Raw genomic sequence first — 27,777 nt, forward strand, 5'->3', positions numbered from 1 at the left:
CAGACCAGATTTTCACTGGCAAGGGGTTCCCGGAATGAGGATTTTCTCAGACTTGTTAAGACGCATCAAGGCCCTCCCAGAGGTGGGCGACGACGTCGAGTTTCATCAGAGGTCCCTCTGCGCCGCTGTCTGGCAGGTCGGCATATAGCAGCTGGCGAAGTTCCGCTGGATCTGTAAACCTGCCGAGCTGGTCCTGGCTGATGAAGGATGGTATTCTTGTGGAGGTTTCTGCCTGCGGGCTAAGCTGGACGAACGGAAGCACGCCTGCCCACTCGCGGAAGCGGCTCGGACGCCTATCTCCCTCGCTGCTGACGACGGATCGAACATTACACTTCATGGTGAAGTCCTCATTGTTTCTGCGAGACACGAGGACAGCGACTCTCAGCATATCCCCGATTCCGTTGCTCAGGGCCCCGTTCATTCTTATCGTCCAACCAACAACATTTGGGACTCTATCAACCGTGTCGCCGTCGAAGAGGGTGTGAATGTTAACACCGTTCTGGCTTTGAAATAGTGTTGGTGCTGGTGCTGGTGCCGCCGAAGATACCTTACTGCTGCTGCCGAGAGTTGCCGGCTCTGTACCATACGCAGGGGACGCAGTTGAGAGGTTGTCATCTATCCTAGTAAAGATCTCCTCGAGAGAAGACGGCTTGGATGTGTTTTTTGCAAACATGGTTCCGCTCGGGACTCCATCACATGCTCGGATGACTGGGTGGTGGTTGTTGTTGTGCTGAGCGTGGGCGCTGTCGCCATAGTTGGCGTTATCATAGTGAAACTCGATCCTGGCAGAGACAGTCGAGAACCGCTCGGCCGGCGTAAATGAAAAGCGCAGCATGATTAGAGACACATTTTCCGAGCCATGGCCATCTAAATGACCGTGGACGACCAATTCTTGTGTGCATTGAATTTGAAGTTTCCGCGACGTCTCGCCGAGAGGCTCCTTGGAGACATCTTTACGAGGGGAGGCAAAACTCCCAGCCGCGTCAAGAGACGCTCGATCTCGTTCCGATTCCGCGTCGACACACAGAGATCCGGCAAACTCTGCCCCGGGTGGCTCGCCGAGTGCAGTTGCAGCGACTTGGCCTTCCGGGAAGGCGTGTCGAAGGACTCTTGATATTTGTGCGACAATCATTGACTTTGGCTGATGTTCGAACAGGATCCACGGCAAGATAATCCTCCAGCCGTCCACTTCTCGACTAGCCAGTCGCAACAGTGCCTCCAGACCCCTCCTGCTGTGGACCATGGAATCTCTGTACCAAAATTCTCGTGAGAGTTCCTGGCGAGTGAAGTCCATCAGTAAGGCCCCCACCGCAGCACCAATCGTCACCGCGGTGGAGGAGCCAGTCAATCGTTTGGACGTGCCAGAGAGCCACGCCGAAGAGACTTCCTCGCCAATGATGCCCAGCTCTTTTCCCGGTGTACAAGGAGGACTAAACGGAGAAATACGCCCTGACGCGGTTGCCGAACTAATAGCGATAACCTCGTCTCGCGTGGCTGGATAGGACAGGAAACGATCATTCCCGGCGGCTGGATTGTTTTCGCAATGTCAGCATCCACTTTCAGATAGGTTCTCGCCTTTGTCAATAATGTACTTACGAGTAAAAATGGCGATGTTGGCCATAGCCGCTGACATGATCGCTTCATGCCAGGGTCTGAAAGCTGAATGTCCTGTAAAACCATAAATCATGCAGATAATATCCACTCTCCACACGGTAGTTGCGTGCGTGATGGCCTGTCATACATGTTAGTTCTTGGCCGGGGGCGAACAGATAGAACACGTATTTATACTTGAGTAATCGGATCAGCAGTGACAGGGGCGACACCTTCAGACACTCGAGCGACATAGATATCAGAATTCGGTGCAACTCTTAGGAGTAAAGCTGTAGAGTGGGTTCCGTAACCCTCTGTGTCTTTGACACTTTCAATGCCAGGCAGGAAGCTTTTGGCTTGGACACGGTCACAATTAAAGGAGATGAAACTGTCTGCCATGTCGACTCCTGTACAAAGGAGAGCGATCTTGACTCTGTCTCGTGACTCTCTAGGGCAGATTGGAAGGAGAGGGAAAACAACTGATTCGAGGTTGTAGAACCAGGAATCGGCCTCGGTGTCTCTGCATTGGTATGATTAGTTTCTCCAGGTACTTTTCTCCCCATGTCCAGAAAAATGAAACTTACATGTTTTGGATCGGGGCATGAGGTTGGGAATGGGAATGGTATGAGCTTGGTGACGTGTCCAAGGATTCCGGTATCTCAATGGTATTCACGCTGCGAGTTAGTCTTTCTGCTATTTGACGATCGCGAGTAGTAATAAGCATATGACCCTGGGGCCTCGGTTCCTTTGGAAGGTAGTCAAGTAGATACCTCTGCTGTGCCGGGGAAGGAATACTCGGCGGAGTGTCTGTTTCAATGGGGGAAAGCAGGACCTTGACGTCGTTGATGTTGTCCAGGATCATCAACCACGCCGGCAAGGGGCCCGTCTTTTCCTCCCTTAGCCAATCGGCGGCCAATTGACAATGATCCTCGGGAAGATCACTGGATAAAATTGGGATTCTTAGCGCCTGAGTGATGTTTTTGAGTCCTTGGACGAGCCCGGCTGTGCTGCTCCCATCCACCCAGAAGACATGTCCGTGGGAGTGGTGTTGCATGAACCGATGGGCATACTCGATAGCGATTTGTTGTTTACTTTTGAAAAGTGATTAGTTCCGCAGCCTTTGTAAGGACCCATTTTTGTCCGTGAACTCACGCAGCACGACCAGCCCCCAACAGAGCGACGTGATATCGCGACCACAGCGACGACTCAATCTGATCTAAGATGCTATCGGGATTGGTGAAATCGGGGTTTCGTGGAAAGGGCAGAATGACTCTGTGTACAGCTTTGGGTTCCTGTCCTGTAACGGATGTCAGTCTCCTAGACAATAGGCTATAGAATGAACAACCTACCACTTCCCGGTAGTCCAGGCATTTCAAGCAGTAGTTCCTTCGCGTACGCAGCTGCAGCTGCCGCTGAATACAACCTCCAAGTCTCGTCCTTGTGCGAGTCGGCATAGTCGCAGACACCTTGAACGGTCAGATGAGGGAGGCTCTGCGCAACAACCGCGATATCCATCTGACCCAACGAGCCTTGTTCTCTTCGTATTTCCTCCCGTGTGGTGCCGTCACGGATGTCTTGTGGTACTGACGCAATCCGCCCATAGTGAATAACTGTACCGGCTTCATCCCGGGGTGGCCTCGAGACCAGTTGGCCAAGGTCACAAGAGTGGCAGTCTCGGGCGTTCTCAACATGTATAGAAGTGAAATGGAAAAGGTAGTCGTCTGAGAAATTGATATAGTGGATATGGCTGTCTAGTTCACGGTAATTGCGACTTAGACTTGATATGTGTCTGTATAGGCTGTCATGTTTGGTGTTCTTTGCTTGTAGTACCTCCACTGCCAGCAGCAGCTCTTTGGGTGGCTGTGCGAATTGACCTTTGATGGTTGTCTCCTCAGAGGGATCTGAGGCCTCTTGGTGCTGTGAGGGTACCTGGACCAAGATATCGCCAAGTCGAATATCGTGCTCTGTGCTAGGAAATCCGCTCCCAGTGCCTAGAACCAGCCAAACCTTCAAGGAGGGATACGTCAAGAGCATCTCCTCTACCTTGAGACTCGTAGATATCAAGCCGTGGACACGAACAGAGATGCGGATAATAGCCACATTGTGTGAGCCGACGCGACCGAGGGCATAGTAATTCGAATCCAGTGGGTGCGTGGCGAGTAATTCATGTTGTTCGTCCAGCAGTCCCTGAGCAATATCCATCTCCGTCTCGGAGGAACATATCCATGCTACCGAGTAGTCTTCGCGGCTAAACCCCTGCTTATTGGAAAGATGGTATTCTTTGGGAAGACGGCCTTTTCCCACGAAATCCCATTCTAGAGCTGCATCTGGGTCTGGTGGTTGACCTTCATCATCAGATCTCGTGTTGGGTAGTTTTGCACCATCAGAACTTTCTTCAGGCTCTTCCTCAGCGAGTGTCTCACGACTTGCCCGCTCTGATAGTGTCGACGACGTTCTACCTGAACCCTGTTCTGTCTCCCAGGGCAATGCCAAAAGGGCTATGGATTGAAGGTGCTCGGTTAGATGCCGTCTCAGTTGCATTTCTCGCCCCATCCCGCTGTCGCTTGTCGTCTTACCCCCTTCCTCATCTGGTTCTGGTGCATCAGTATTCGAAGCGGCATCTACTTTACCTTTTGGCTTGCTGGTATCAGGAGTGATCGGAGTGGCCTGACCAGCCTCACTTTCTGAATCCCCTTGATATTCCCATGGACATATTGGACACTGCTCGAGTATCGGAGCCGTTACGTCCCTAACAATACTTCGCTCTACCAGATTTGGCAGCTGGCTATCAGTGAAGCTTTCTCTGTGCTCCGCCTTCATATGGTCTTCGTACGACTGTTGTGATGTGAAGAGCGGAGCATCTTCTCCGTGAACGGGTGCTGAGCATACCCACCGAATGGGACCATGATATGTTTTCATATGACGGATCCAGCTGCTGCTTGTCGAATATAAGTGCCTTTCAGTCGGACAGTTTTGAAATAAACAAAAATAGGGCTGGATGTCCGCTTTAATATGCTCTCTGTAAGGTTAGTGTTAGCTGGTTCCAACCACGGCGTGTAGGATGACGGGATGCGGAAGTAGGGCATACCTCCATTTGGCCCTCTGAGATCTGCTGGTACTGTATTCGACGGGCAAGAGTTGATGGCAATATGGGCAAGGGAACGTGGGGAGTTTCACGTTTATTAATGGCGGCTGTGGTGGCTCAGGCCAAGGGAGTTTTCCGGGAATAAATGTCTTGCCCGACCTCCTTGACGAAGTGATGGACTTCTGCTGATGATCCGCCGGAGCATACTTGGATGCCGAGGTGGCGGAGAGAATTCCTGAGAACTCTGTTGGCTTCGACTGGCTTGGTCTTGAATGGGACGATGTGTCTGGAAGCCTACTACCGACCGAGGTTTCACGTTGACTCTTTGGCTGGTCTTGGGTTGATCGCTTCAAGGTAGTTGGTTCATCCAGCACCCGGGAAAAGCCTTGGGCCAGTTTGCGAGCGTGATCGCGGACATATTCAAACATACAGCGTCGTCGCATGTTGGACTCCACCAGACGCGAGTATAGCCACTCATCCGCATCGGGGAATTCCCTTTTGAAGATGTGGTCCATATACCATTCCATGTATTTCCTGAACTGTCCAGCATCTTTGTGGATATACCGAGCAGCCCTGGCACTCTGATCGTACCTGCTGGATTTGCGAATCGTCATGGCGAGCTGGTGAAGCCGGTACAAAGCATCCTCGACATCTCGTTCGGGCTCAGTTGGGCTGGACTCCAGCGTGTCGGAGCTTGTGGTATCGCTGTACAGCTCCAAGGTACTGGCCATTGAGTTTATATTGTCTTCGGTAGCAGCATGGCCCTCCGACCTAACTATACTATCAGAACTGTCGGGTTTTTGGTCGGGATCAGGAGAATTCTTTGAAACCACTTGATCCGTTCTACACATAGCTAATAGGCGTTAATCAAAAGGACCAAGAAGGAAGAACGAGTCGAGTGAGCAATATGCAGGATTGCGAGAATATACATACAATGTTGAAGACTCCCCCATAAAACCGCCAGCAATCCGAGAACCGCATTTCTCATGTCCGGGTGGTCCTTTAGACGTGCATCGGCAGAGGCGGATCCCGGGGCAAACGCACCGATGCTCTCAATCCAGAGCCTGAAGCTTGCAACTTGATTCGGAGCCCATTCGTTGGCAAACAGTCTTGAGTCTTTGAGACATTCATTTAGCAATTGTGCACATGCTTTGGAACTGGCAAGTATCGACGAGTTGGAGGATTGAGAATCCAGGATTTGAACCTGAGCCATGGCCTACCACAGATGTAGGTGAATCCAACATGTGGCTACCCTCGAAGGGTCGTGAGTAAGAGAAGTCTTTGATCCTGTCTTGGACTTGGGAGAAAGATGAAGACGAGGAGGACGTGATGCTATTGTGAGATTAAACCTTCTGCAGAGCTGGTGTTGCCCAGAAGCGGGGTATAAACATCGTACTTGCTGTACTAGCGTACACCTTGTATCTTGCCCCACCACGTGCTCATCTACTGACCTACCGTGCCTACCAGCATCTCACATTGTCTATATCGGCGCAGAAGATAAAGTCAGAGTAATGAAAAAAGGTGGATCCATTATTGGTTATACACGAAATGGCCGTGCCAACAACAGTTCAATTGGTTGAACTTGCCCTGTCGATACTGCCCAAGTTCGTCGATGCCGCCCGCCAGCGGAGCTCGAAATCAACAGAAGGATCTCCTCGTTATAACTTCTACCAAACATCCCAGGCCACCTATGTCGACCTTAGCGAGACACTCGGAGCCCTCTCGGAGCGAAGGATAGAGGCGACAGTGGTGTCATCAGAGTCGATCGAGTTTAACGCTGTAATAGCCCAACTGTTACAAAGTCTGGAAGACATTGCAGGGGTACGAAGTTCAATAAAAGCTACTTTCATACTAAGCCTGCAGAGACCAAGCTGTACAGGTGGACATCACAAGTTGACGGAGTGAGCTAATAATGCTTGTCCAGATTGACCCGATACAAGAGGCGTCTCAGCTCCAGTATCCGAAACTAAGAAACCTGCGATTCGCAGAAGCAAACGATTCCAACGACTTCTGTGGCCTCCGTCAATTCAAGCACAAGGCGAAGAAGAACGACCGACGTCAACACAAGGAAGCTCTTGACCGCTCCCTTCGGCGGTTGAAGGCCTTGCTGGAGAGAAACGTGTGCAGCAACACCGACTCAACCGAAAGAGTAGACGCTGTGCCTGGCAGATCAAACCAGAGTAATACTTTACATCCGGCCACTGCCAGAAACAATGTGCCCACCATATTCCACAAAGCCATGGCCGCGTGTTGGCAATGTGAGCACTGGCCGCCTCACCAAGCTCAACTTCGCCTCGCGACCTGCCGTCCCTTGGACGAGGCTGGTTCACTGAAGTTCGATTTGTTGTTTTCCACCGAACCAGAGCGAAATTGGAAGAAGGCTCAGATAACCCTTGCAAGGTGTGTCAAGTCCGCTAGGTCAATTTACACTTCTCTTTGCTTTCTTTTCGCTGACAAATGAGATTGCTAGGGACAAAATTGAAGAAAAGTCTTCTTCGGTTACGTTCAGTGATCATGTCACACAGATGCCTATACGTGTCATTTCGAAAACGATACCAGCATCTGAGAAAGGCATTGACAAGAAGCCAAGCATGTCTTCCGGGCGGTCCCAAACAGGGGACCATTCGTCACAACCCACAATAACTGGTGCTTCCTCTGCGGACGGTAGCCTTGATGCTAATGTTCGCTCTGATCATTTCGTGGAGATCTTGGAGGCCTCTATGGGAGGCATATGTCAGCTTGTTTCCAGCCTCGACGCGCAGCGACAACTTGTCCTGCTTGTGGCGAAAGAGACAAAGACTGGACCTTCCTTGTCTGGGAAGTTGGAAACGTTCCCGTGCGATCAAATTCTCAACGTCCTTTCGCTCAAGGACAGTCTGGGAGCCGCCAAAACAGCGAAAGGCGTCAGTCTTCGGCAGCAGGACCAGAAAGAGAAACTTCTTCTGGCAGTTGTCCTATCGCATGCCATGATGCAACTCTACGGCTCTCCCTGGACGCACCGCGAATGGACTAATTCTAGACTTGGCTTCGGGCTGTGCAATAAGCAGAGAAACACCCTCGCCAATATGCTGGAGCTGTACCTCTCCTCGATGCTGGACGAACGCGCAAGCTCAGAGAATGTCCATGCCCAGCACAAGCATCCCCGTCTCCTAGATCTCGGAATTCTCCTTTTAGAAATTGAACTCGGTGGTCCCCTGGAAAGACATCAGCTTCCCACCCACCTGGGGAGCAACGGAGAAACGCTTGCAAATACAAAGATCCTAATAGCCGAACGGTTACTTCAATCCGATAAACTCTGTCAGACCTTTCCAGACTATAGGGACGCCATCATGGCTTGTCTGAATGCCAAGGACTGTTTGGGCAAGGATCATGAATACGTCCAGAGGAAGATCCAGCAAGATATTGTTGAGCCTCTTGAAACCTTGCTGGCCAATGCTTACAAGATCAAAATCGACGGCAATGCTGTATATGTCGGAGACAAAATCCTCGCGGCTGACGAAAGCCCCGGAACCTTTCCGTTGCAAGAGCCAGCCGGCAGTGTAGCCGATCTTCAGGTTGAACAAACAGTATCTCCGTCAGTCAGTGTCGGCCAATTTCTCGACTGTGAGGCCGAACTCGTGAGTGACAACCCATCGTCGTGAGCACAACTTTTTCGTTGAATGATTATGATGATGCTCTCGAATTGTATTAATACTTTGGTCGGTTGCAGCTGGCATTATGCAGACAAGTGGTTCGAACAGTTGGAAGCACATGTTCAGCCACTTCTAGAAGCACTGAGGGAGGCGGCATCGTCGCAACCAACACCGCGAACCCTCCCACGAGTGAAGATTGCGATTTTGGACACGGGGATTGACGCCTGCACTGCCCGGTCAAAAATCATAGTGAGCCACCCCTCCCTCAAGGCAAGAGGTAACAGCTGCATCAAAGCCTATCGCAGATGGACAGACAGTGATCCGATTGAGGGCAGCGTGCCAACCCAAATGACCGATCCACATGGACATGGCACCCATGCCACGGCCTCACTCACCAGAGTCGCACCGTTTGCGGATATATACGTGGCCCAGATCGTAAAGGGCGATGCGATATTTGAACCAGATGCAGACGCCGTTGCAGATGTAAGGCTTTCTACTGTCCACACCCTCCTCCGCCTCTCTTTCCCCCTTTTCAGTGCCGACTTGGGTCATGTACTTCCTAGGGCAGTTGTTTACATTATCTTCTCATGTGAAACAAAGGCGATCGATTTCGCAACTAAAAAATGGGATGTCGACATCATAACCATGTCCTTTGGCTTTCCCAAACCAGCCAAGAACTCCCCGAGTGACATGAAGAGAATCATCGCCGCGATCGAGCGAGCCAACGCGAAACATATCATCATGTTCGCTGCCGCCTCCAACGGCGGCCGGATTACAGGACAGATGTTCCCGTCGACACTCGACGAAGTGATCGCCGTACGCTCGGCCGACGTCCACGGCAACCCCTCCAAATTCAATCCCCAGATCTCCAAGCTCGGGCCCTACTCTTACCACTTCAACGTGATTGGGGAGTACGTGTCTTCGGCGTGGCCATTCAGGTTGGACCCAAAGGGTTCCAGGCGACAGTCGGGGTCCTCGGTCGCGACACCCATCGCGGCAGGCGTCGCGGCCATTGTGCTCGAGTATGTGAAATGCAAGTTGTGCGAGTCACCCGATATCCACGAGCAAGAAATACTATGGTCCAGGTTTCGGCGGCAGTCGCATGGACTCGGGGTACGAAAAGCATTGGCACTGCTGTCTGAACAGGGAGACTGCAAGGGTCCCGACTTTATTCGTCCCTGGGGAGTTCTGTCTCATCACGACCCCGACAAAGCTTGGAGGATGTTTCAGGAGATATTGGTCTAAATACTTCAACCAGATAAAGCAGAGTCGATTCCCTACGGTTGACTGAGAACATATACAGGTACATATTTCACAATATAGGAAATGTTCCTCGTCATTAAAAATCTGTTCTCCGGAACTATTGTGTCCAAGGTTACAGAAAACTGCCAGAGTGAACACAGTTATTGGATGATAAATGAGCACGAGAAAATGACACTATGGACTATTGAAACCGTGCAAGTGAAACAACAATGCCATCCCTGTGTGGGGGGACGGGTCCATATATCCATCACTCATTGGTCTCCTGCGGCGGTTCAACGACAACCACGACGTTGCATTCCTCGTCCCCGATAGTGTCTGTGGTATTGTAGGCCCGCGCCGAGGGTTCTTCGAGGTCAGCCAGATCGTCGGTAGTGGCGTCGTGATCGTCGAGTTCGAACTTTGACAAGTCCAGACCTCCCTTCCCCGCGACTGGGTCGTCGTTGCTGAGAAACGCGCCACGATTGAACGGATCGTTCTTCACGCCAGCGGTTCCCTTCTCTGTGATCTTGCGCAGCTGGTACCCAAACACGACCTCGGTGGTCGACCGGGCGAAAGTGGCGGCCGACGCGCCAGAGACATATTCCCCGTTCACGCCGACGTGGACGGGGACCCCGATCGGGGTGGTGTCGACGTCGACCTCGCCCTGCGCACCCCCTTTTTTGGCGGTCGTGTCGTACCGCACGAGCCCGCGGGCGATCTTCACCCCGGTGATCAGGTAGAGAGATCTGGACTGGAAGAGGCCGCGGGCCTCGAGCCACAGGCGCACGTGCGGGTCGCGCAGCCGCTGGAGCAGGTACTCGGCGGTCGGGACGAAGTACGAGGTCTGGATGCTCTCCATGTCGTATCCGCGGCGCTGGTGACTGGCGTGCGAGACCTCGGCGGCGGCACCCAGGCCGCAGATCTCGGCGAAGCGCGCAAACAGTCCGAGTCGGCCGGCCCGCATCTCGGATTCGACGTGCGACCATGCCTCCGGGGCGTTGTGGTAGATCTCGACGTTGGCCGCCGCGTCAAATCCCGAGAGTCTCGTGAAGACCGGGTCGGTGGGGTCGCTGATGATGTTGCCCAAGGCCAGCGGTCCATCTCGCTGGTAATCCCAGTTGGGTGCCAGAAAGTAAGACTTTATCCTTGCAGCCATGTATGTTTTGGGATATCCGTCTCAAACTCAAGGTGTACAAGATCTGTGTCCTGAGTGCTTCTCGAACGATGATGGATGTTTGTTATTCTTGCCTGTGGTCGACCATGGCCAAGTGAGGCTGAGTGAGTGAGTGAGGCTGAGTCGTTGCCAATATCACATCTCGATGCCTACTGGCCTGACCAATGGGGTTCTCGAAGCGAGTGTGACAAAGACAACGGCGGCACTTGGCTGCATGGCGGCGAGGCACCCGTGAACAAGGCTGGCAAGAAGCAATTGTCCGTTCCTTTCTACAGATCTAGATGGCTGCTCATTTGGTTCATAGTGGTCCGAGTTGAAGTTCCAGCGTTTCCCGGAATGAATCCCTGATCGAAATACTAATATATTAGTCCCTGATCCGTTCCTAATTCGATCTAGTCTCTACGTTCTATACTGCTTTAGATTAGTCCATAAGCTAGTCGTGTGCTAATTTCTGGGCTGACCTAGTCAACTGACACTAATCCTTATATAGTAATGATTTAACCTGATTGGGGTAGGTGTATGGAAATCGATAAAGGAATCGAGGCCTACCAACAACCATCCCGTTGCCCGTGGGCAGTCCCATCCTGAGCTCTATACAGTGCTCGCAAGTCTATGTCTTCGATACATGATGAAGGAGTAATGGGAATGAACTGACAGACTCGCACTCGACCATATTCACAATCCGTAGAACAATCCTCCATATCTGCACACCAAGTCTCGAGCGAACGTCGCTCCGTTTCTCTCCAGTCGCACCGATGATGCGTGCCCATGTCAGCCTAACCCACCGCGAACTTACTCCTTGCCCTCAGCATACCACCCATCCTCCATAGCAAGAACATACCGACCACCCCAACACACGCCAGCCCTGCAAGCAGACTAATACCGGGACCAATTCCCAGATTGATGAACATGGGTCGAGAGAAGATGACAGTGCCGGCGGCGAAGAGGGAGCGGAATAGGTCGTTGGAGGCAAGCAGCGAGGCCGTGTAGCGTGGGTATGATAACGGCAGATATACGAAGATGCACTGGAAGATGACAAAGTTGGAGCAAACCACGATTATGACGCCGATGATGCTGACTATCCAGTGCACGCCGTGGCGAGATGTCCAGCCTGTATAATTCACAACGAGAAGATCTTGTCAGCAGACTGTTCGGCCTGTTCTCCTTTCGTTCGTTTCGCGGGGTCCTCATGCAGCACCTGCGCCTTCATATTCTGGACGTAGATGCGAGTGGATTGATCGACTCACCAAACATGAACAGTCCCGCGGGCAACGTGCAGACGCCAAACAATGCAGGTACCAGCCGGTGCTCCGGTGCCCGCAGACCGTTTTTGATGATGTCAGGCACTAGGTAGAGGAGCAGGTATGTGTTGTAGACAACGACCGCAATCGTACACCCCACTCCGATGGTCACAAAAGTCAAGCCCAGCTCGCCGAGGTTGAAACCGTAGATCGCCGTGTAGACCAGCGGGAAGGCCTCGAAAAAAGAGTAGTAGATGCCATAGAGAAGAGCGCTCTGGAAATATGGCACGATGGCAGAGTCAGAAAGCAGTAGACAGGCGGGAGTCGTAGCCACCGGCTTTGGGATTTATTTTTGGGGCCAAGGGGAGCTCACATAGAGGTTAGTGTACGCGACAGCAGGATCCTTTATCATGATCTCGAGCGGCTTAATTATGGCGTCAAAAAAGACTTCCGAGTACTTCATATGTTCCTGGTCGATCTCGCTCTGGGAGCGTAGGTCTGTCCTGCCCGTAAGTTTCCGAAGTCGCGCAGCTCGTCGTCGAAGAATCGTAGCGCCAGAGGTTTCAGGGAAAGCAATCAGGTAGACGACCAGAATTGGTGCGCTAAGCCAGAGTAGCTCCCACAACGACCATCTCCATCTACACTTTTATCAGCCGAGAGCGTTCTCTGAGACGGAGGAGGGGAAATTACCCTTTGGCACTGACGGCATACGACGCCATGACTGGTCCGAGAGCAGGGCCCCAGAAGCAAGCACCCGTCCAAGAGGAGAGATAGACAGGGAGCAACAAGAGGGAGAACTGTGGTAATTAGGATGATTCCCTTGTTTCGAGTTTCCGGGGAAACTTACCATATCACTGACCGAGGCAGCTCCATTGGCAAGGCAAGGGCTAGATAGAAAGCCTTGTAAAAATCGAAGAACCAAGAGACCAGCGTAATTGTCTACCACAGCTGTCGGGATACAGATGATGGTAAATAAAATAAAGGCAGGCGTGTAAACTCCGTTGCGGCCAATGGCAGGAATCTCGCACAGGGGGGCGAACAGCAGGGGGCCAACTCCATCTGCAATTAACGTGGTCAGTATCGGCTTCACAGAAAAGAAGGAGATCCAACGTACATCCTATCACATATATGGCAAGGCCCATTCCTGCTGCTGCTTCACCAACGCCGAATCTCTGCATGACCCCACTAGAAGTTCGTCAGTATAAGGATTCGGAACAGTGGGGGAGAAACTCGCCTTTCGCTGACGACGTAGATACTGGAACCTCCATACATGGCGAAGGTGTATAAGCTGCAAACTTTACGTGAGTTTCTCGGCCTCAATCGTTGCGCGGCCAGGATCATAGAGAGAAAATACCATATCTGAACCAATATAAAGAGCTTCTTTGCCTGCGACCAGTTCTGCGGATTCTCAGGATCGTCAGTCGTATACCAGTCAACGAGAATGGTGCCATCGGCCGATTTGTGGAGTGATATAGGCTTGCTCCTGGTTTTTTCCAGCTCCAGTTGCTGATCCAAGGCGTAACGTTCTTCTGTGAACGACAGACTCCGTTGCCTTGCGAGACTAGGCTCTAAATTCTCATCGTTTGACCTTCTTGTTGGGCGTGTCGACGGTCCGCTACTTCCCCCAGCCTTTTCAAGGTCCGCCAACTCAGACTTCGGTCCCGAGTCCTCTGCTTTTTCCGAACCGTGTGTTTCAGGGCCCTCCTTTTGTGCCTCGACTGGGTCGGACACAGAATTGTCGGGGTTCGCAACGTCCTCGACAGAAGTACCAGATGCCTGGAACACATGTCATTCCCAGAAACCCTCTCGGAGACTGTAGGCAGCTCACCAGCTTGGGTAACACGAATCCTTCCCGCTCATCAGGAAACAAGAGTATTCTATTCTGGGTTAGCCATCGGAGGAATTGGCCTAGAGGTGCATCCCGGATTGTATCGAGCATGACGTGTTATACGTCTTGGAGGTGTGCCTGGAAAATAGAGCAGCAAGTGCCTGGAAATATCTAACGATACTTGGGCCGACAGAAGAAGAACAGCATCCCTTATAAATCATGGCGAATGTGATAGCATCAGAAGCATAGCGGATCTGGCAACAGTAATGCCCCTTCAGACGGGATTCCTCAGGGATGCCACTCATGTAAGCAGAGTAGATCTAGGTAGAGGTCAAGTCATCGCCCGGAAAGATCGCCCTCTAGTGTGGTCCCTTCGGAGCCACTCGCTTGCATCTGAACATGTGCCTGAAGCGTACAAGGCCACGGCTGACCGCTGTGGTTGGTGGATTGCACTCAACTTCAGCCGATATTCGAAATATTCAGGAACCCCCCTGTGGTTGGATCAGAGAGTCAGCAGCGGCCGATGGGAAGCTTCTGCCTGATAATGGGTGTGGCGAGGCATTACAAGCTCCGAGTAGGTACATGGCTGAGGTCTGGAGGTTGCCATCGCTATCTTATGTCCACGACTCAATGCGGATATTGACTTGGTTTTGGCTGCGAGTCTGACCACGAGCCTAGCAGATAAGGCTGACATTTAGCCCAACCGGGAAGTGGTCCCAGAATGAGAGTGATGGTGGATCTGCGGTGACTCAGAGGGGCGTTATAAAGGATCCATGGGTGTCAGCAACGGAGTTGCATGTGGTTGGAATGGAGCCGATGTTGTCCTGAAGACGCCAAGATATACGGAGGACCAAGAGTGCCAAGGTGCCAAGATACCCAGGCACCAGGGTACTTCCTTCAACTCCATGTGCCCGCAATTCAATGCAAATAATCATTCCCTCTGGTGCCTCTGCGGCCGTGACGTCCGCACCGCAGCCTTGTCGTTACCCGCACTGTTTGCTTCTCGGCTCTATCCAACCCCCCTCTGGTGAGCCGAGCTCGCTTATTGCCGCTACCAAGCGAGCGATACATCCATGCAGCCGAGGTCACACAGAACCTCTTTCCTCCCTACCACTGCTCCTACTGCTGCTTTGAGTATCCCGACTGTCCACTATGAAAAGATACAACCAAAGAGATGGAAAACATTGAAACAGCGTCTCAGGCTGGGCTCAGCCGGAGTGAGAAAACGCGTGGCCAGTGTCTGCTTTAAACATTACCTCTTTAGGATTGAATAGACCTGTTGCGCTTGTACACCGGCAGTCCATGAGATTCTACATTCAGTGCGCCTCTCCTCAACGATGGCTCCCCATAATGAGCGACAAATCAACCGGTACGCACCATCTGTACGGCCACAATGGAAGAGAAGAACGTTCTCTGCTTGGCTTTCATGGCTTATGAAATCATCGGTTACGTATACAGTGTGTCCAAGAAACAGGCTGAAACGGGTCAGAGCAACCTTCTGACGCGAGAATCTGACAAGTTGCCGTGAATATAGATGCATTTGCCCGTTCATGGACGGTGGAAGGTGAGTATCATGTACTGTGCAATCATTCGGAGACGTTGCGGTCAGCCGTGGAACACGTGTGGAGGCAATGGCAGATAGAAGGCTGCAACTTTCTTTGAACAATGGTTGTCCAGAAAGCAAACCGCTTTGGTACTTCTCGTTGGCTTACTAGATCTCAGATCGGGTTGCCACGCAAATCTACTCAACCTCGACATATTTCCTCGGCTATATAGGGTTGGTTCGACATGGCTCTCGACTGTGAAAAGATCTTATCAGAATGCAGTGAGAGCATTTTGAAAATGACGCGACTCGCCAATGGAAATCTGCAAGACAATCATGCGATTGCTACTTTCTCGAGTCGGCACCGTGTGGATTCTTCGATGACGTATTCCTCGTCATCATCCGTGCTGTGTTGTGCTGTATCTTGGATCGATGTGCAGCTTTACTCGCGATACTCGATCGTGGGACAAGAGTGGGCTGATGAAAGAAGACACTCAAGACGGATTGATCCACAGGACTGTGGACATGGACCACCCGCACGACGCCGTGGCCAAAGAGGCACGTCGTAGGAGCCGGACTTTAGATTTCTGTGTCCGGAGCCTACGTGTCGTCGAAGCAAGCAGTCCTGCCTGTGTACTCACAATCTCCAGAAACCCATGGCTTCTATCTACGCGTTGGATAAAACAACAGATATAGTCAAAGTAGAGGAGAAAACATCCTAATGTCGTTATTGTCGTGTTCGATATGGAAGTGCAGAATCAAAAGGTGAGGGAAGGAGAATATCCTAGCCAAATGGATCGATCATTATACATGCGCTGGTCATTACGGCGGAGGAGTCGGCCGTCATTGAGATTTTTGAATATCATTCTGCCCCCAATACTGCGATGCGTTGCCTTTCATTTCAATTTTTTTTCCCCTTCCTTTCCCTTCCATTTTTGTTCTCATCCCTCCGCACCAGCCAAAATAACCCAAAAAGGAACGTTCTTTGATTGTCAATTTAGTCACTTCGATCGTGTTTGGACCTTCGGTTTTCATTTCTCATACTGCTCCAGGGCCGTCAACCCGCCCTCCAAGAGGTTGACGACGTTATTGTCCTCCAAAAACTTGAGGAACTCTGCCCTCCCGCCGCCGTGACCGTCGGTGCCGTACGCCGCGCCGAACTGACCGACAAAATTGTCCACGGTGGTCTGGGGCTTGGTGCGGCAGAGCCCGCACAATGTGGCGCGCAGCTCCTCCTTGAAGCCGAGGCGGGGCCACACCCCGAGAATCTCTTTGTACTCGTCAACGGTGATTATGGGCCCGCCGGGCACGGGGATGGGGAGGTTGGGCCCCAAGAAGTCGGCGGTGATGGCCGTCTGGGTGGCCAGGACCTCGGGTTCCTTGTGTTGCGCGACGCTCGGGGTCGTGTGCAGCGCGATGGCGTCCCAGATCAGTTGCAGACGGTGCTTGTCCCATTTGCCGCCCGATCCGGCGCCATCGGCGGCGGCGATCTCGGTGCGGAGGAAGTTGCGGGCAATCTCTGCGCCGTCGACTTCGAAGCGTTTGTCGTTGGATGTCAGGGACTGGGTCGTGGCCCAGCCCAAGTCGTGCAGCATGATGGAGAGCACGATGGTTTCCCTGTCAATGTCCGGGTTGGCTGTCAAGGGCGGGAGCTTGCGGAGCAGAATGAGAGCAAAGGCGACGCTGCGGACGCAGTGGTTGAGTGTCGCTTTGGTACAGTTCTCTTGGACGTAGGTGTACGCGGCGTTGAACAGGTCGTCGGTGGGCATGGTGATTTGGGAGATGGGGAATTCTGGGAAGGATATGGACTTGGAGGAAGACATTTTTGTCGATCGATTGATTTTCAGTCCTGCGTGGTTCTCTGGTGCGCCTTTGCTGATAAACAACTCAAGGGAAGTAGACGTGGACATTGCCTTCTTTATACCTTTTCTCTGAACCTACCTCCTGTCTTCTCCTCTCTCTCCCTACCTAACTAGGCTGCCCAAACTTTCAAGGCGCACCATGAAGGCGTAAGAATACTTACAGTTGAAGCTAGAAAGTTCGCTAAACAGAGTAAAGCATACTCTGTAGTCACAAACAAGGCTGATCCCCCCTGCCCTGCCAGCCGGCCAGGGCCTGCGGCGATCGACAACAAACAAGCGTAGGACTTAGTCTCGATTCCTCCGATGGTTTTTCAGGGGAGGTATGGGGGGTGGCCTAATTAACACGGCGTCCTCAAGACATCATTGGTGTATCTGGACAGAGGGCGGTGGAATGTCGTCCCGGTCCCCCCAATGGGGCACGCCGGGGGCGGGCTTGTTGGGCTCTGATCAACCGGAAGAGGGTATCGCTCCTGATTCGGAGGGTGCCAGGGTGCTTATACTTGCAGTCCGCGGTCCAGCCAGCCAGCCAGCCCGCCACACGGGGGAGGGGCAAAAAGAGACTACTGCCTTTTTTGGTGTCTCGCGGAACAGAAATATGGTACTCGGTATACCTATCACAATGAAGAGGGATGTGTAGCATGAGATCTCCAGACCAAGCACGAGGTATACGCATCATCATCATCACGAAACGGGCGGTGTTGTTTCCGCATTTTGCTTGCGCCCTGCGGTCGCGCGGGACAAGGGTCTACGGAGGGATTATAATCCGGCACCAGCGCCCTCACAATCAACTACTGCGTTGGAAACTTAGCCTGTGCAAAGCTTTACCGACAACAGCACGTTACACAAAACCTGGCCCTCTGATAGTATTTCGACCCAAGTCTCCCAGCAGGCCATCTTTCATCCGGAATTCAGAAGCTCCCATTCTCGTTCGCGGTCTCGTGCCCAGAAGCGGCGCCTGCCGCAGGGGATAGAACCAAATAGGGGATGCAGCCTTGTGGAAGGCAAACGGCGTGGCCACTTTCTGTGACCTGAATGCGCGTGAGAGACAAGATCAATCCCGACTGAGGGACTCTAGGCGCGCATAGTACGGTCTTGGTAGAAAGGCAATGATGATGATTATTATGATGATTTCTACCGAAATGCAGATATGAGTCGCGGGTTACTCGGGCCATTTCTGGTCAGGGCAATCTGCCACTCATACTATGTTTTCTGTCTATTCGTTTTTCCCAAAGATTTTTTCTTATTCTTTTCTTTTTCTTCCTTTTTTCTATTTGTCTTTGTGCCGTCTTCTCGTTTTCTCTCTCCGTTTCTTGGTCTTTCCTTCCCTTTTATAAATAGTTCCCTTCCCCGTTTACTCATGAACGTTCCAAGTGACCAGGCATGAACGTAGCCCGACATCTCGATGCGACGTCCCTGCCACATGTCATCTTGGACAGGTGGACAAGACCCTAGTCTCCATTCCACCTTGAGTTCTAGGGGAAATGAAGAAAAGTAGGCAGACGGTGAAAGGCGATGGAACAGAGATGGCTGGCCGGATCCCTTGGGGACGTATTGCATGCGTGGAGACGAGATCTCACGTGTGGTCCAGGGAACTATCTCATCCGGATCTTGCTTGGGTGGTGTCCTTGGGCGAGGAGGACCCGTGTCTATGACCTCTCTCGATGCAATGTAGACCCAATAGCAGCTTTAGTCTCTGGGGTGCGAGTTGACTTCGGGTCCAAGGTCCTCCCAGCGTTGAGGACGAGAGTAAGAGGATGGAGAAGTGGAGGAAGGTTTGTCCATGGTCACTGATGTTATGTCCTCTTCGTGCTTAGGGGTCTCGATGAGCAAACTCGGACAGATGAAAGGAGACAATATTCTTATATAGTTGGTGTTGTGTAAGATGAGTTATAAGAGGGTGGAGATGGTGTTGTACGCAGTGATCTTGGTAACATATATTTCGTTCGTCACCAAAACATTGTGGTTCACATGACAGAGAGTCAAGTGGCCAGAGGGTGCAGGGTGACTGTCAGCAGGTACCGAGTGTTCACTGCCTTGACTATCAGTGCTCTCACGGTGTTCAATGGTTCGATATATCCAGCATTTGATCAAACTGTCTCTAGTGGGCAATAATTAGTCTCCACAGACGCATGGCTCCGTTCAGCAACGCGGATCATTGCATCCTCGTCATTTCCCCTGTCCCAAGGCTGGCCACTGACTTGAAGCAAACACGTAATGCAGATCTAGAGAGGCATGGCAGGTGTATCTGATCTATACACATTAGATATAGGGCTTTTTGTTTTAGTCTGATAGAAAATCCAGGAACGTCGCTCAAATCGCATTGGCGACGAAAACCAAAAACTCTGCCACATCCTCCAGTTGAACAGGAGGATGTGGTGAGCTAAAACCCGGGTTCGCAGGGTTTTTTTTTCGGTTCGGCGGAGGAGGGAGGAGGAGGAGGACCAGGTAGGGAGGTCAGTGATACTGACTGTATACCCCTTGTACCTGTCTTTCGATCGTCTGGAGGGAGGGTCGGTTGTTGACAATTCGTCACCAAGAACGCCTTCAAGCCGAATGCTAGTTTGACCAGTTCTGGCGAGGAATTGTGGAAGGATTTCTGCTGTGTTAATATTTATGTATTAATAAAAAGTGGGGCTAGTCAGGCCTGGAGGTTGACATATCTTGTCTCTTTCTCGGGCTCTACCATCTTTCTTTATGCTGCACACACTCGTACATGGCTCGATGCATGGCAGGTTGTTTGAATAGGTCGGTAGGTGGATTATCTAGTCATTCGCTAGTCACTATACGCAATGCGCTATCCGCGGATGCGCCGTCCGGCCCGCCTTTGGGCACTTGTACAAATGAAGTATGAGGATGACGACATTAGGATCGAACATGGTCGCCTCACGCTATACACGCAAGACGCCATTCTGCTACATCCTCACATGTGCAATCCGACTCAGTCCATTCCGTCCGAGTGAGAAGAGACATCATCATTTCTGTGCTCTCTCTTGGTCCATTGGATCGAATAACCAACGTCTCAATTTTCATCAAATTTCTGCGGTGGTCACAATGCGACAACATTCGTCCCCGCATTTCCTTGCGCTCTCCATCAGTCTCAGTCTGAGTCTCTGTCTAGTGACAACGCTTCTGCCTGCGTCGCTGGCGGAAGACCAAGTCCCCATCCACCAACACCCTCTATCAAAGGCTCCGATCAAAGAGATCCCCCACGTTGGATTGGGGCTATGGAATTCCAAGGACGAAGATGTCCGTTTACCACCTATTATTATTGCTGTCGTGGTTTCATTTTGTATCAAAATTTCCCACACCCCTGCAAAAAAGCCTGGGTTTTTTGACGTTTCTTGAAAGTGAACTCATCAAAATGCTGACATTGATGGGAAAATGTTACTGCAGGCTTCAAACGCTGTCGAATATGCTTTCGAGGCGGGATACAAACACCTCGATTCGGCTGCTGCTTATGGTATGTCAGAACGCCTAACAACCCACGGGAGATCTATTCGAGTCTTACAAAGACCCCATTCTTTACTTGACGAGGGTTTTGATCGAATTTTGATCGATTTGTTCTCCCACAAAAAAAGGGCAAAACGAGGGCTGACATCCCTCCATAGACAATGAAGACTTTATCGGACGCACACTCAGCAACTCATCTGCAGCCCCCTCGCGCCACAAGTACTGGATCACATCCAAATTGTGGAACACGGCGCACCAGCCCAAGAACGTGCGGCCGGCGCTGGAAAAAACGCTCCGCGACCTGCACGTCCCCTACCTGGATCTGTACCTGATGCACTGGCCCGTGGCGTTCTTGCCGGGCCAAAAACCCGGCCGCACCGTCATCGACCAGGACACGAGCATCCACGACACGTGGGCTGCCATGGAGGAGCTGGTGGCGGCCAACCTGACCCGGTACATCGGGGTGTCCAACTTCTCGCCGCGCCAGCTGGACAGCCTGCTGGCCAAGTGCAAGATCCGGCCGCTGGCCCACGAGTTCGAGACCCACCCGTACCTGCAGCAGCAGGAGTTTGTCGACTGGCACCTCAAGAACAACATCACCGTCATCGCCTACTCGCCCCTCGCAAACATGAACCCCACCTACGACGGCAAGTACTCAGACCTACCCCCCATCCTCGAGGACCCCTTCTGGACCGACCTCGCCGCCACCAAGAACGTCACCCCTGCGCAGGCTATCCTCGCCTGGGGCAGGCAGCGCGGAACCATTGTCATCCCCAAAAGTGTGCACCGAGATCGGATCGAGGAGAATCTGCGGTCGCTCAAAGTGTCTTTCACGGACAAGGAGATGCTGAAGATCGTAGAACAGGACAAGAGGTCAAGGTTCAACAATCCAAGCAAGAGTTGGGGTGTCGAACTTTTTGAGGGCTTGGATGATGGCAGTAGCCGCTTCATGGTCGACGAGGAACTCTGAGACTGCGGCATGCTGACAGAAAAGTGCTTTGGAACAGCGGTATCGGAACACAATGTAACCTGGAATTGCCAGAAAACCCTACAGAGAAGATCTGGGCACAATTAGGAAACATCAGAGGATGCAATGTTGTATATTTCGCGCCTCTTTGTGGATACAAAACTTCAAGGGCATGACTTCAAAGACCAACACCAGGACGTCCTCCGCTTGTTCGAGCACACCCCTTTGCTGACCTTTAGGATATACCCCCAAACCGCGCTCAATCGCCACCACCATAAAATGAAACAACTTCGCACCAACGCCCAACGCTTATGAACCAATGCAAGGGGTATGTGCGTAGCCATCATGTCCAGTCATGGCGAACTCCATAGCAATGGTCAAGATCGTGCTCGTGCACATTAACTCCATGTCTAGTCATCAAGATCCTGGTGACGAGCCAAGACCTTTCGCTGGAATTCCTCAGGGTCACTCTGGTGAAGTTGGGCGGCTTCGCTGTTCAGCGGACTGGAACTGCAATCAAGTATCAGTATCGTTGTTTAATTTTCAAACACGAGCAAAACCATACTTGTTGGGCTCTCCCAGTAAACTCTGTAGACTTAACAGCACGGTTTGGACATTGTAAACAGCACTCCACTTGTCCTTTAAAATGTCGAGGCATATCCTTCCGCTGAAGTCAATGTTGGGATGGTAGACCGGTGTCTTGAAGATGACGGTGGGGGCACGGTACGGATAGTTGTTGGGAAATTCGAAGCTGAGTTTAAAGGTGAGGTCTGCATAGGCTGTATCTCTGGGCCCGACCAGGGTGGCGGTCCAGTGCAACATGTTGCCGTCGGTGTCAGGGAAGGCAGAGATGCCCGGCGTGGGAGACATCATGAGGCTCATAAGTTCGGATTGAAGTCTGTGCTTGATAAGCCCCGTGCTTTGAACCCAGTGAGAGAGGAGAGTGGTCCTACCGCTTGGTGACACTCTGGGTGTCTGCTTTCCTGGGCAAGACACTGAGTTTCTGTTGCTCAGCCATGGTAGGGTATCCTGGAGCAGCGTTCTGTGAGTCCTCAAGCGAGAAATCCATGTTCGAGCTGTATTTAAGCTGCGGGCTGCAAGCGGCCAGAATGCGAGTAAAGGAATGCTGAAAACGGAAGAATGGTCTAGACGACTACAGTTTTGACAGCAGTGATTGTAGACCCGCAATACGGAGAGCAATGACTGGAACTGAGGATAAGTAAAAGATGAAAAAGATGTCAAGATAAACAGGGAAAGCGAAGGGTGAAGTTGTAGAGTTGAGTCGTGTGCTTGTGCTGGCAAGATCGACTGCGCCCCGGAAAGTTAGAAGTGGTAGGGCAGATTGTTTATCCTCAGTGGTCGACTTCTTGGTCGCTGTAGTAACAGCACTGTGAGCAGCCCCCCAAATGACGTCGACTGCGCGTGGGGCGTAACCGGGGCTTCGGTCAACCACTTCATTGCTGCTGGCGCGCCTCAGTCTGGAACCCGACGCGTTGCTCCGCTTGGTAAACCATTTGGAGGCGTATCGCTGCCATGGAATTACTGTCGATTAATGCATAGCCTTGAACATTGTCCTGCTCGACCTGAACATCGTCGCCAACCTCCGTCATGAACGGGATCCCTCACTCTCAGTTGGCACCTCTGCCGACCCAACTGCCTTTCCGAATTGTCTCTCCCACCATCGGCTCCGGTGCATACGCATGGTATTTGACTCCCTGCCCTCAGTGTTGCAGTGCATTAGGGAAATTTGCTGATGATTCCATACAGCATCAAGAAAGCCGCTCCTCTTAGCGCCGATAATCCCGTCTTCGCAGTCAAATTCATCAATAAACTATTTGCACAGAAATATGGCCGCATCAAGCAAAAACAATTGGAGATGGAGATATCCCTACACAAGCACATCGGCCTCCACAAGAACATCATTGAGTTTTACCACCACGGTGATGACCCTGCTTGGTTTTGGATAGCAATGGAATTGGCCGAGGGCGGTGACCTTTTTGACAAGATTGAAGCCGATGCTGGTGTTGCAGAAGACATTGCACATGTCTATTTCACCCAGCTTGTCAGTGCAATCGGCTACATGCATTCTAAAGGCGTGGCTCATCGAGATATCAAACCTGAAAATGTTCTTCTGTCTGCGGATGGAGACCTCAAGATTGCAGACTTTGGAATGGCCACGTTATTCGAATACCACGGCCGGACGAAACTCGCAACTACGCTGTGCGGAAGTCCACCTTATGTTGCCCCAGAAGTCCTGTCGTGTAGTACGCAAGGCGGCACGAAGGGAAGTGGTTACGCAGCCAACGTGGCGGATATCTGGTCTTGTGGAGTGGTCCTGTTTGTTTTGCTTGCAGGAAATACGCCTTGGAGTAGACCAATCGAGGGTCGTGATGAGTATGGGAGGCCGAATGAGTTTAGCGAGTATGTCCAGAGCAACGGCAAGCCGTCCGACGAATTGTGGGACTCTCTGCCCTCCGAGGTCCTATCGCTTCTTCGAGGGATGATGAGAGTCGACGTCAAAACGCGCTTCTCGCTTGAGGACGTGCGCCGGCATCCCTGGTTTACAAGACCAAACAGATTTATGGACCAAAAGGGCCGACTGAAGGACCCGATCACAATGGCCACAAATATGTTTGAAGCGCTCCATGTTAGCTTCGATGCAGACCCCTTTGCAGGTACGCAGAGGAGTCGACATCAAGACGCGATGGAAATCGATGGGGATTTCAGGACCAAATTCGCGTCAACCCAACCAGAAACACCGGGCGAAGATATGCTATTTGACTGGGGTCGACCTAAGCAACTTGCTATATCAAGCACGCAAGTAGGAGCAGGCCTCACGTCGGCAACACAGTCGATGACCACAGCACAATATCTCGAAGACGAGCCGTCGATGTCACAGTTTCAGTCCAACCCCAGCGTCCCTCTGAGCCGGACACAGATGGCTCGGCGGTTTCATGACATTTTACCCTCTTCGGGGCTGACGAAGTTCTATTCTGGGTGGACGTTGAATCTCCTCGTCCCCCATATCCTAGAGGCTTTGAGCCGGCTGGGGGTGCCAAATCCTAATATTCCTCGACCTACGGCTGAAGACTATGAGTGTCTGGTCAAGGTGAAAACGCAGGATAGCCGTGGCTGTCCCTTGAGCGGCAACATTGCAATGGAAGTGGTCAGCGAAGGCCTGATAGAGGTGTGTTTCGTCAAGGCATCGGGTGACCCGTTGGAGTGGCGAAGGTTTTTCAAACGTATGGCTGTGCTATGTCAGGACGCGATCGTTAAACCAGAGTTTTGAGAAGATCCTGCGGTGCGGAACATCACGCAGTGTTCCGTGGGATCCCCAAAAAGCAATGATACCCATACTTTTTGTATAGAAAACGTGTTGATAGGGTGGGCCGTACCCTCCCTACTTTATCTCACACAAAACATAGTATATTTGCATCGCGTCTCCCTGAACGTTCTGATCGTTCTAACCTCAAGACTGATATATTGGTTAGCACCAGGGAAAGCGACTGTGGAAGGAACCTCGGGCGTTTTAGTATTTCAGTATTTGCGCCGTCTTCGGAAACATTCTTCGTGGTTCGCAGTGACTTTCTAAGAAAGTCCTGAGCCGATTTCGTTTGATGAGAGGACTTGACACTGTAGATGCATTCGAGTCATACGTTCTGTATAGAAGTACGTCCCGGCATGATTGCGTATAGAGGGTGCGACATCGGACACAAGGCGTAGTAGGAAATGTGAGGTGGTGCGGATTGAGCCTCGGCGTTGGAAACGGAAGCTGGGTGGCAGAGGCTTTCACATGTTTTCCTAAGCGCGAGATGACTTCATCTTCGGTTTCCGTCCTCGCGGCTCATCTGCACAATGGCCATGTGATCATTCCCGACTGCGACTCTTGCTTCCATCTCCATAAATATCGAGTTCGTCACGCTCGAATACCTCTTGAGCCGACCCGTTTTGTCTTGTGCATTCTCCCTATCCGGCGTTTTCACCATCACCCCGAGTTTTCCGTGTCTCCCAGTCCTCTCCTTTCAATCCCGGAGTCTGCCACAGAATGTCTCTCAAGGACGGTGAGCAGCCCTTCACACTTTGTCCCAAAACGTGACAGAACTAACTGCAGCCTTCAGACGCCTTTCCTTCCTCCGTGGCCTTTGATGCCATCAATGAGTCCCTCGCCTCCAACGATGCCGAGCGGAAAAGTGCCATCAAGCAAGCAGGCGCCGTTTTCGCCTTCAAGCTGACCAACAGCAGCGGCAAGGAAGAGGCGTGGTATATCGATCTCAAGGAGACCGGAAAGGTTGGCAAGGGCGAGGCTCCCACGGGCAAGAAGGCTGATGGTCAGTTTTCACCCAGCCACCAGTAGGAAAGAGAAGACAGGAAAGACTAAACGGGGTTAACAGTGACACTTCACCTCTCCGACGAGAACTTTGGCAAATTACTCGTCGGCAAGACGAAAGCCCAGGCGCTATTTATGGGTGGAAAATTGAAGATCAAGGGAAATATCATGAAAGGTACGTCTGTCAACGTTGGGCTGCGAGAGGATGGAGAGCTAACGAGCAGAACAGCAACAAAGATGGAACCCATTCTCTCAAAAGCTGGCGGTGCTGCCAAAGCCAAACTATAGATGTGACAATATCAAAATCAGATGCCGAAACATGTCAACAGAATTTCGAAAGAGCCAAACTAAATCGTTACAATGCCGCAGCTTCCCATTGCGCCTGATGCATTTGACCGAGGGCGCAACGGTACCTGAGGCATTGGATCAAACAAGATATACGTTGCCTGAGTTCTGCAGACAGTCCTTTTCGCTACTTCGGAAATTGCTCTTGGTGCCTTTAACCTGCTTGCAGTTCAACCTTCTGCTCACCTTGAGCACCTCGACTATGCTGCCTTCCAATGGGCTGTTTGCCCTTTTTCCCAGCAGCCTCGAGGCACATCCACACTGCCCTGCGTGAATCCTCCATTCTTCCCCCGTTTTGTGCCCAGATGTTTCTGAGATTCGTCCTTGTGATTTTTGTCTGTCTTGTGACCACCCCTCTGTTTTTGTGTCCCGTGTCCTTTAGCCACCATCTGAGCTCGAGAGAAGGGATTAGTTCACGTCACGAAGTCGAGGAAGGGCATTGGTACAGACTTGGCGAGTAGGCCACTACCAGACACCCTACTGTCCTCGTAGCGGAGTTTTCGGGCTGGTGCATTTACAATTTGCAAAGGAATATTGCTTGTCTATTAGTCTTCCTGTCCGGTCGACGGACCGAGAGAGCAATCAGCGGAGTGTATTTATGAACACCGAGACTTTCGTATATCAGTGGACATGAATGCAACCACCACAGCATCGCGCTCAGGCATTTTTTTTTTTTTTTTTGCAGCTTCCATAGCTATAAACCCAAGAATTATCGACCTAGACTCTTGACTACCCAGTGAGTCTCGCAGTGATGTTCGCTGAGCCCGATGGCGCATGCAATGACCAACTTTGGCCCGTTGTATCTGTTGTTTTCTGGGGCCGAATATTCCGAGGTTGAATTCTTGGGCGTTTTGGTTCGCATGTGAGATCCCAGCCAGACCAGACCAGCCAGACCAGCGCCAACCTCGTCAACCACACTTTCCCTTTACTCCTTTCGTGCTGTGCACCGAGTACAGTACACTTGATAATATTCTGCGTCTTGTCGTATTTAAACACGAACCCCCCTCACCTTTACGGCCGACATGCTCGTCCCATCTCACAGAGATATAATCGTTATATCACACCTCCGCATTGTTCTGTGGTGTGCCCTATAGCTCTCCCTGTCTCAATGTTAATGCCTAGACTATCTAGCAGTCCATTATCATGCTCAGTGTTTGCGAAACAGGTCCCAGGACGAGAGCTGTTCCTGCGAGCCTCATCTCTTTCTCTAATCAATCGCACCCAGGAGACACTACCCAAGCCGCCCACAGCCCACGCATCCGGTCTTTCCAAGGGAGCAGCTCTTTTCTCGACAGCACATTCAGTCGATCACCCTTCGGATCCTTGAGGACTCGAAGCGAGTTCACTTTCCCAGATTGTACATGAAAAGCCCCGTGCCGGATCATGCCTATAGGGACATCTACGTACCACATTTGCCCCCACAAACACAACGATCACCTACACTCACTGTTTCTGCACAAGGGTCTCTTGGCCGCTTGATGCCGACCAGGA

The 27,777-nt window shown here is 51.7% G+C and overlaps 9 protein-coding genes across 9 annotated transcripts; 4 read left to right on the plus strand and 5 right to left on the minus strand.

Moving 5' to 3' along the window:
* Window positions 1-55: 55 nt before the first annotated feature.
* AYO20_01675 (hypothetical protein) lies at window positions 56-5,888 on the minus strand (the record flags this gene model as incomplete). Its single annotated transcript, XM_022639981.1, has 10 exons — window positions 56-1,527; window positions 1,597-1,732; window positions 1,789-2,110; window positions 2,175-2,681; window positions 2,743-2,887; window positions 2,940-4,425; window positions 4,484-4,546; window positions 4,679-4,708; window positions 4,768-5,507; window positions 5,609-5,888. The coding sequence occupies 10 exons, from the start codon at window positions 5,886-5,888 to the stop codon at window positions 56-58; spliced, it is 5,181 nt and encodes a 1,726-aa protein (XP_022503936.1).
* A 335-nt stretch (window positions 5,889-6,223) lies between these two features.
* Window positions 6,224-9,552, plus strand: AYO20_01676 (hypothetical protein; the record flags this gene model as incomplete). The annotated part of the gene is made up of 5 exons (XM_022639982.1): window positions 6,224-6,496; window positions 6,600-7,075; window positions 7,146-8,312; window positions 8,385-8,790; window positions 8,908-9,552. The coding sequence occupies 5 exons, from the start codon at window positions 6,224-6,226 to the stop codon at window positions 9,550-9,552; spliced, it is 2,967 nt and encodes a 988-aa protein (XP_022503937.1).
* Window positions 9,553-9,817: 265 nt separating this feature from the next.
* On the minus strand, window positions 9,818-10,705 carry AYO20_01677 (hypothetical protein; the record flags this gene model as incomplete). Its single annotated transcript, XM_022639983.1, has 1 exon — window positions 9,818-10,705. The coding sequence occupies one exon, from the start codon at window positions 10,703-10,705 to the stop codon at window positions 9,818-9,820; it is 888 nt and encodes a 295-aa protein (XP_022503938.1).
* A 794-nt stretch (window positions 10,706-11,499) lies between these two features.
* AYO20_01678 (hypothetical protein) lies at window positions 11,500-13,903 on the minus strand (the record flags this gene model as incomplete). The annotated part of the gene is made up of 8 exons (XM_022639984.1): window positions 11,500-11,834; window positions 11,971-12,199; window positions 12,338-12,602; window positions 12,655-12,761; window positions 12,812-13,023; window positions 13,079-13,149; window positions 13,235-13,740; window positions 13,793-13,903. The coding sequence occupies 8 exons, from the start codon at window positions 13,901-13,903 to the stop codon at window positions 11,500-11,502; spliced, it is 1,836 nt and encodes a 611-aa protein (XP_022503939.1).
* Window positions 13,904-16,366: 2,463 nt separating this feature from the next.
* On the minus strand, window positions 16,367-17,158 carry AYO20_01679 (hypothetical protein; the record flags this gene model as incomplete). The annotated part of the gene is made up of 1 exon (XM_022639985.1): window positions 16,367-17,158. The coding sequence occupies one exon, from the start codon at window positions 17,156-17,158 to the stop codon at window positions 16,367-16,369; it is 792 nt and encodes a 263-aa protein (XP_022503940.1).
* Window positions 17,159-20,578: 3,420 nt separating this feature from the next.
* On the plus strand, window positions 20,579-21,617 carry AYO20_01680 (hypothetical protein; the record flags this gene model as incomplete). The annotated part of the gene is made up of 2 exons (XM_022639986.1): window positions 20,579-20,657; window positions 20,806-21,617. The coding sequence occupies 2 exons, from the start codon at window positions 20,579-20,581 to the stop codon at window positions 21,615-21,617; spliced, it is 891 nt and encodes a 296-aa protein (XP_022503941.1).
* Window positions 21,618-22,024: 407 nt separating this feature from the next.
* On the minus strand, window positions 22,025-22,683 carry AYO20_01681 (hypothetical protein; the record flags this gene model as incomplete). The annotated part of the gene is made up of 3 exons (XM_022639987.1): window positions 22,025-22,124; window positions 22,180-22,512; window positions 22,568-22,683. 3 exons carry the CDS (start codon window positions 22,681-22,683, stop codon window positions 22,025-22,027), a joined length of 549 nt encoding a protein of 182 aa, XP_022503942.1.
* A 539-nt stretch (window positions 22,684-23,222) lies between these two features.
* Window positions 23,223-24,903, plus strand: AYO20_01682 (hypothetical protein; the record flags this gene model as incomplete). The annotated part of the gene is made up of 2 exons (XM_022639988.1): window positions 23,223-23,317; window positions 23,382-24,903. The coding sequence occupies 2 exons, from the start codon at window positions 23,223-23,225 to the stop codon at window positions 24,901-24,903; spliced, it is 1,617 nt and encodes a 538-aa protein (XP_022503943.1).
* Window positions 24,904-25,659: 756 nt separating this feature from the next.
* On the plus strand, window positions 25,660-26,229 carry AYO20_01683 (hypothetical protein; the record flags this gene model as incomplete). The annotated part of the gene is made up of 4 exons (XM_022639989.1): window positions 25,660-25,675; window positions 25,733-25,942; window positions 26,006-26,116; window positions 26,171-26,229. The coding sequence occupies 4 exons, from the start codon at window positions 25,660-25,662 to the stop codon at window positions 26,227-26,229; spliced, it is 396 nt and encodes a 131-aa protein (XP_022503944.1).
* Between the last annotated feature and the right edge of the window lie 1,548 nt (window positions 26,230-27,777).

The sequence above is a fragment of the Fonsecaea nubica genome (assembly GCF_001646965.1).
Source record: "Fonsecaea nubica strain CBS 269.64 chromosome Unknown Scaff7, whole genome shotgun sequence".
Taxonomy (NCBI): domain Eukaryota; kingdom Fungi; phylum Ascomycota; class Eurotiomycetes; order Chaetothyriales; family Herpotrichiellaceae; genus Fonsecaea; species Fonsecaea nubica.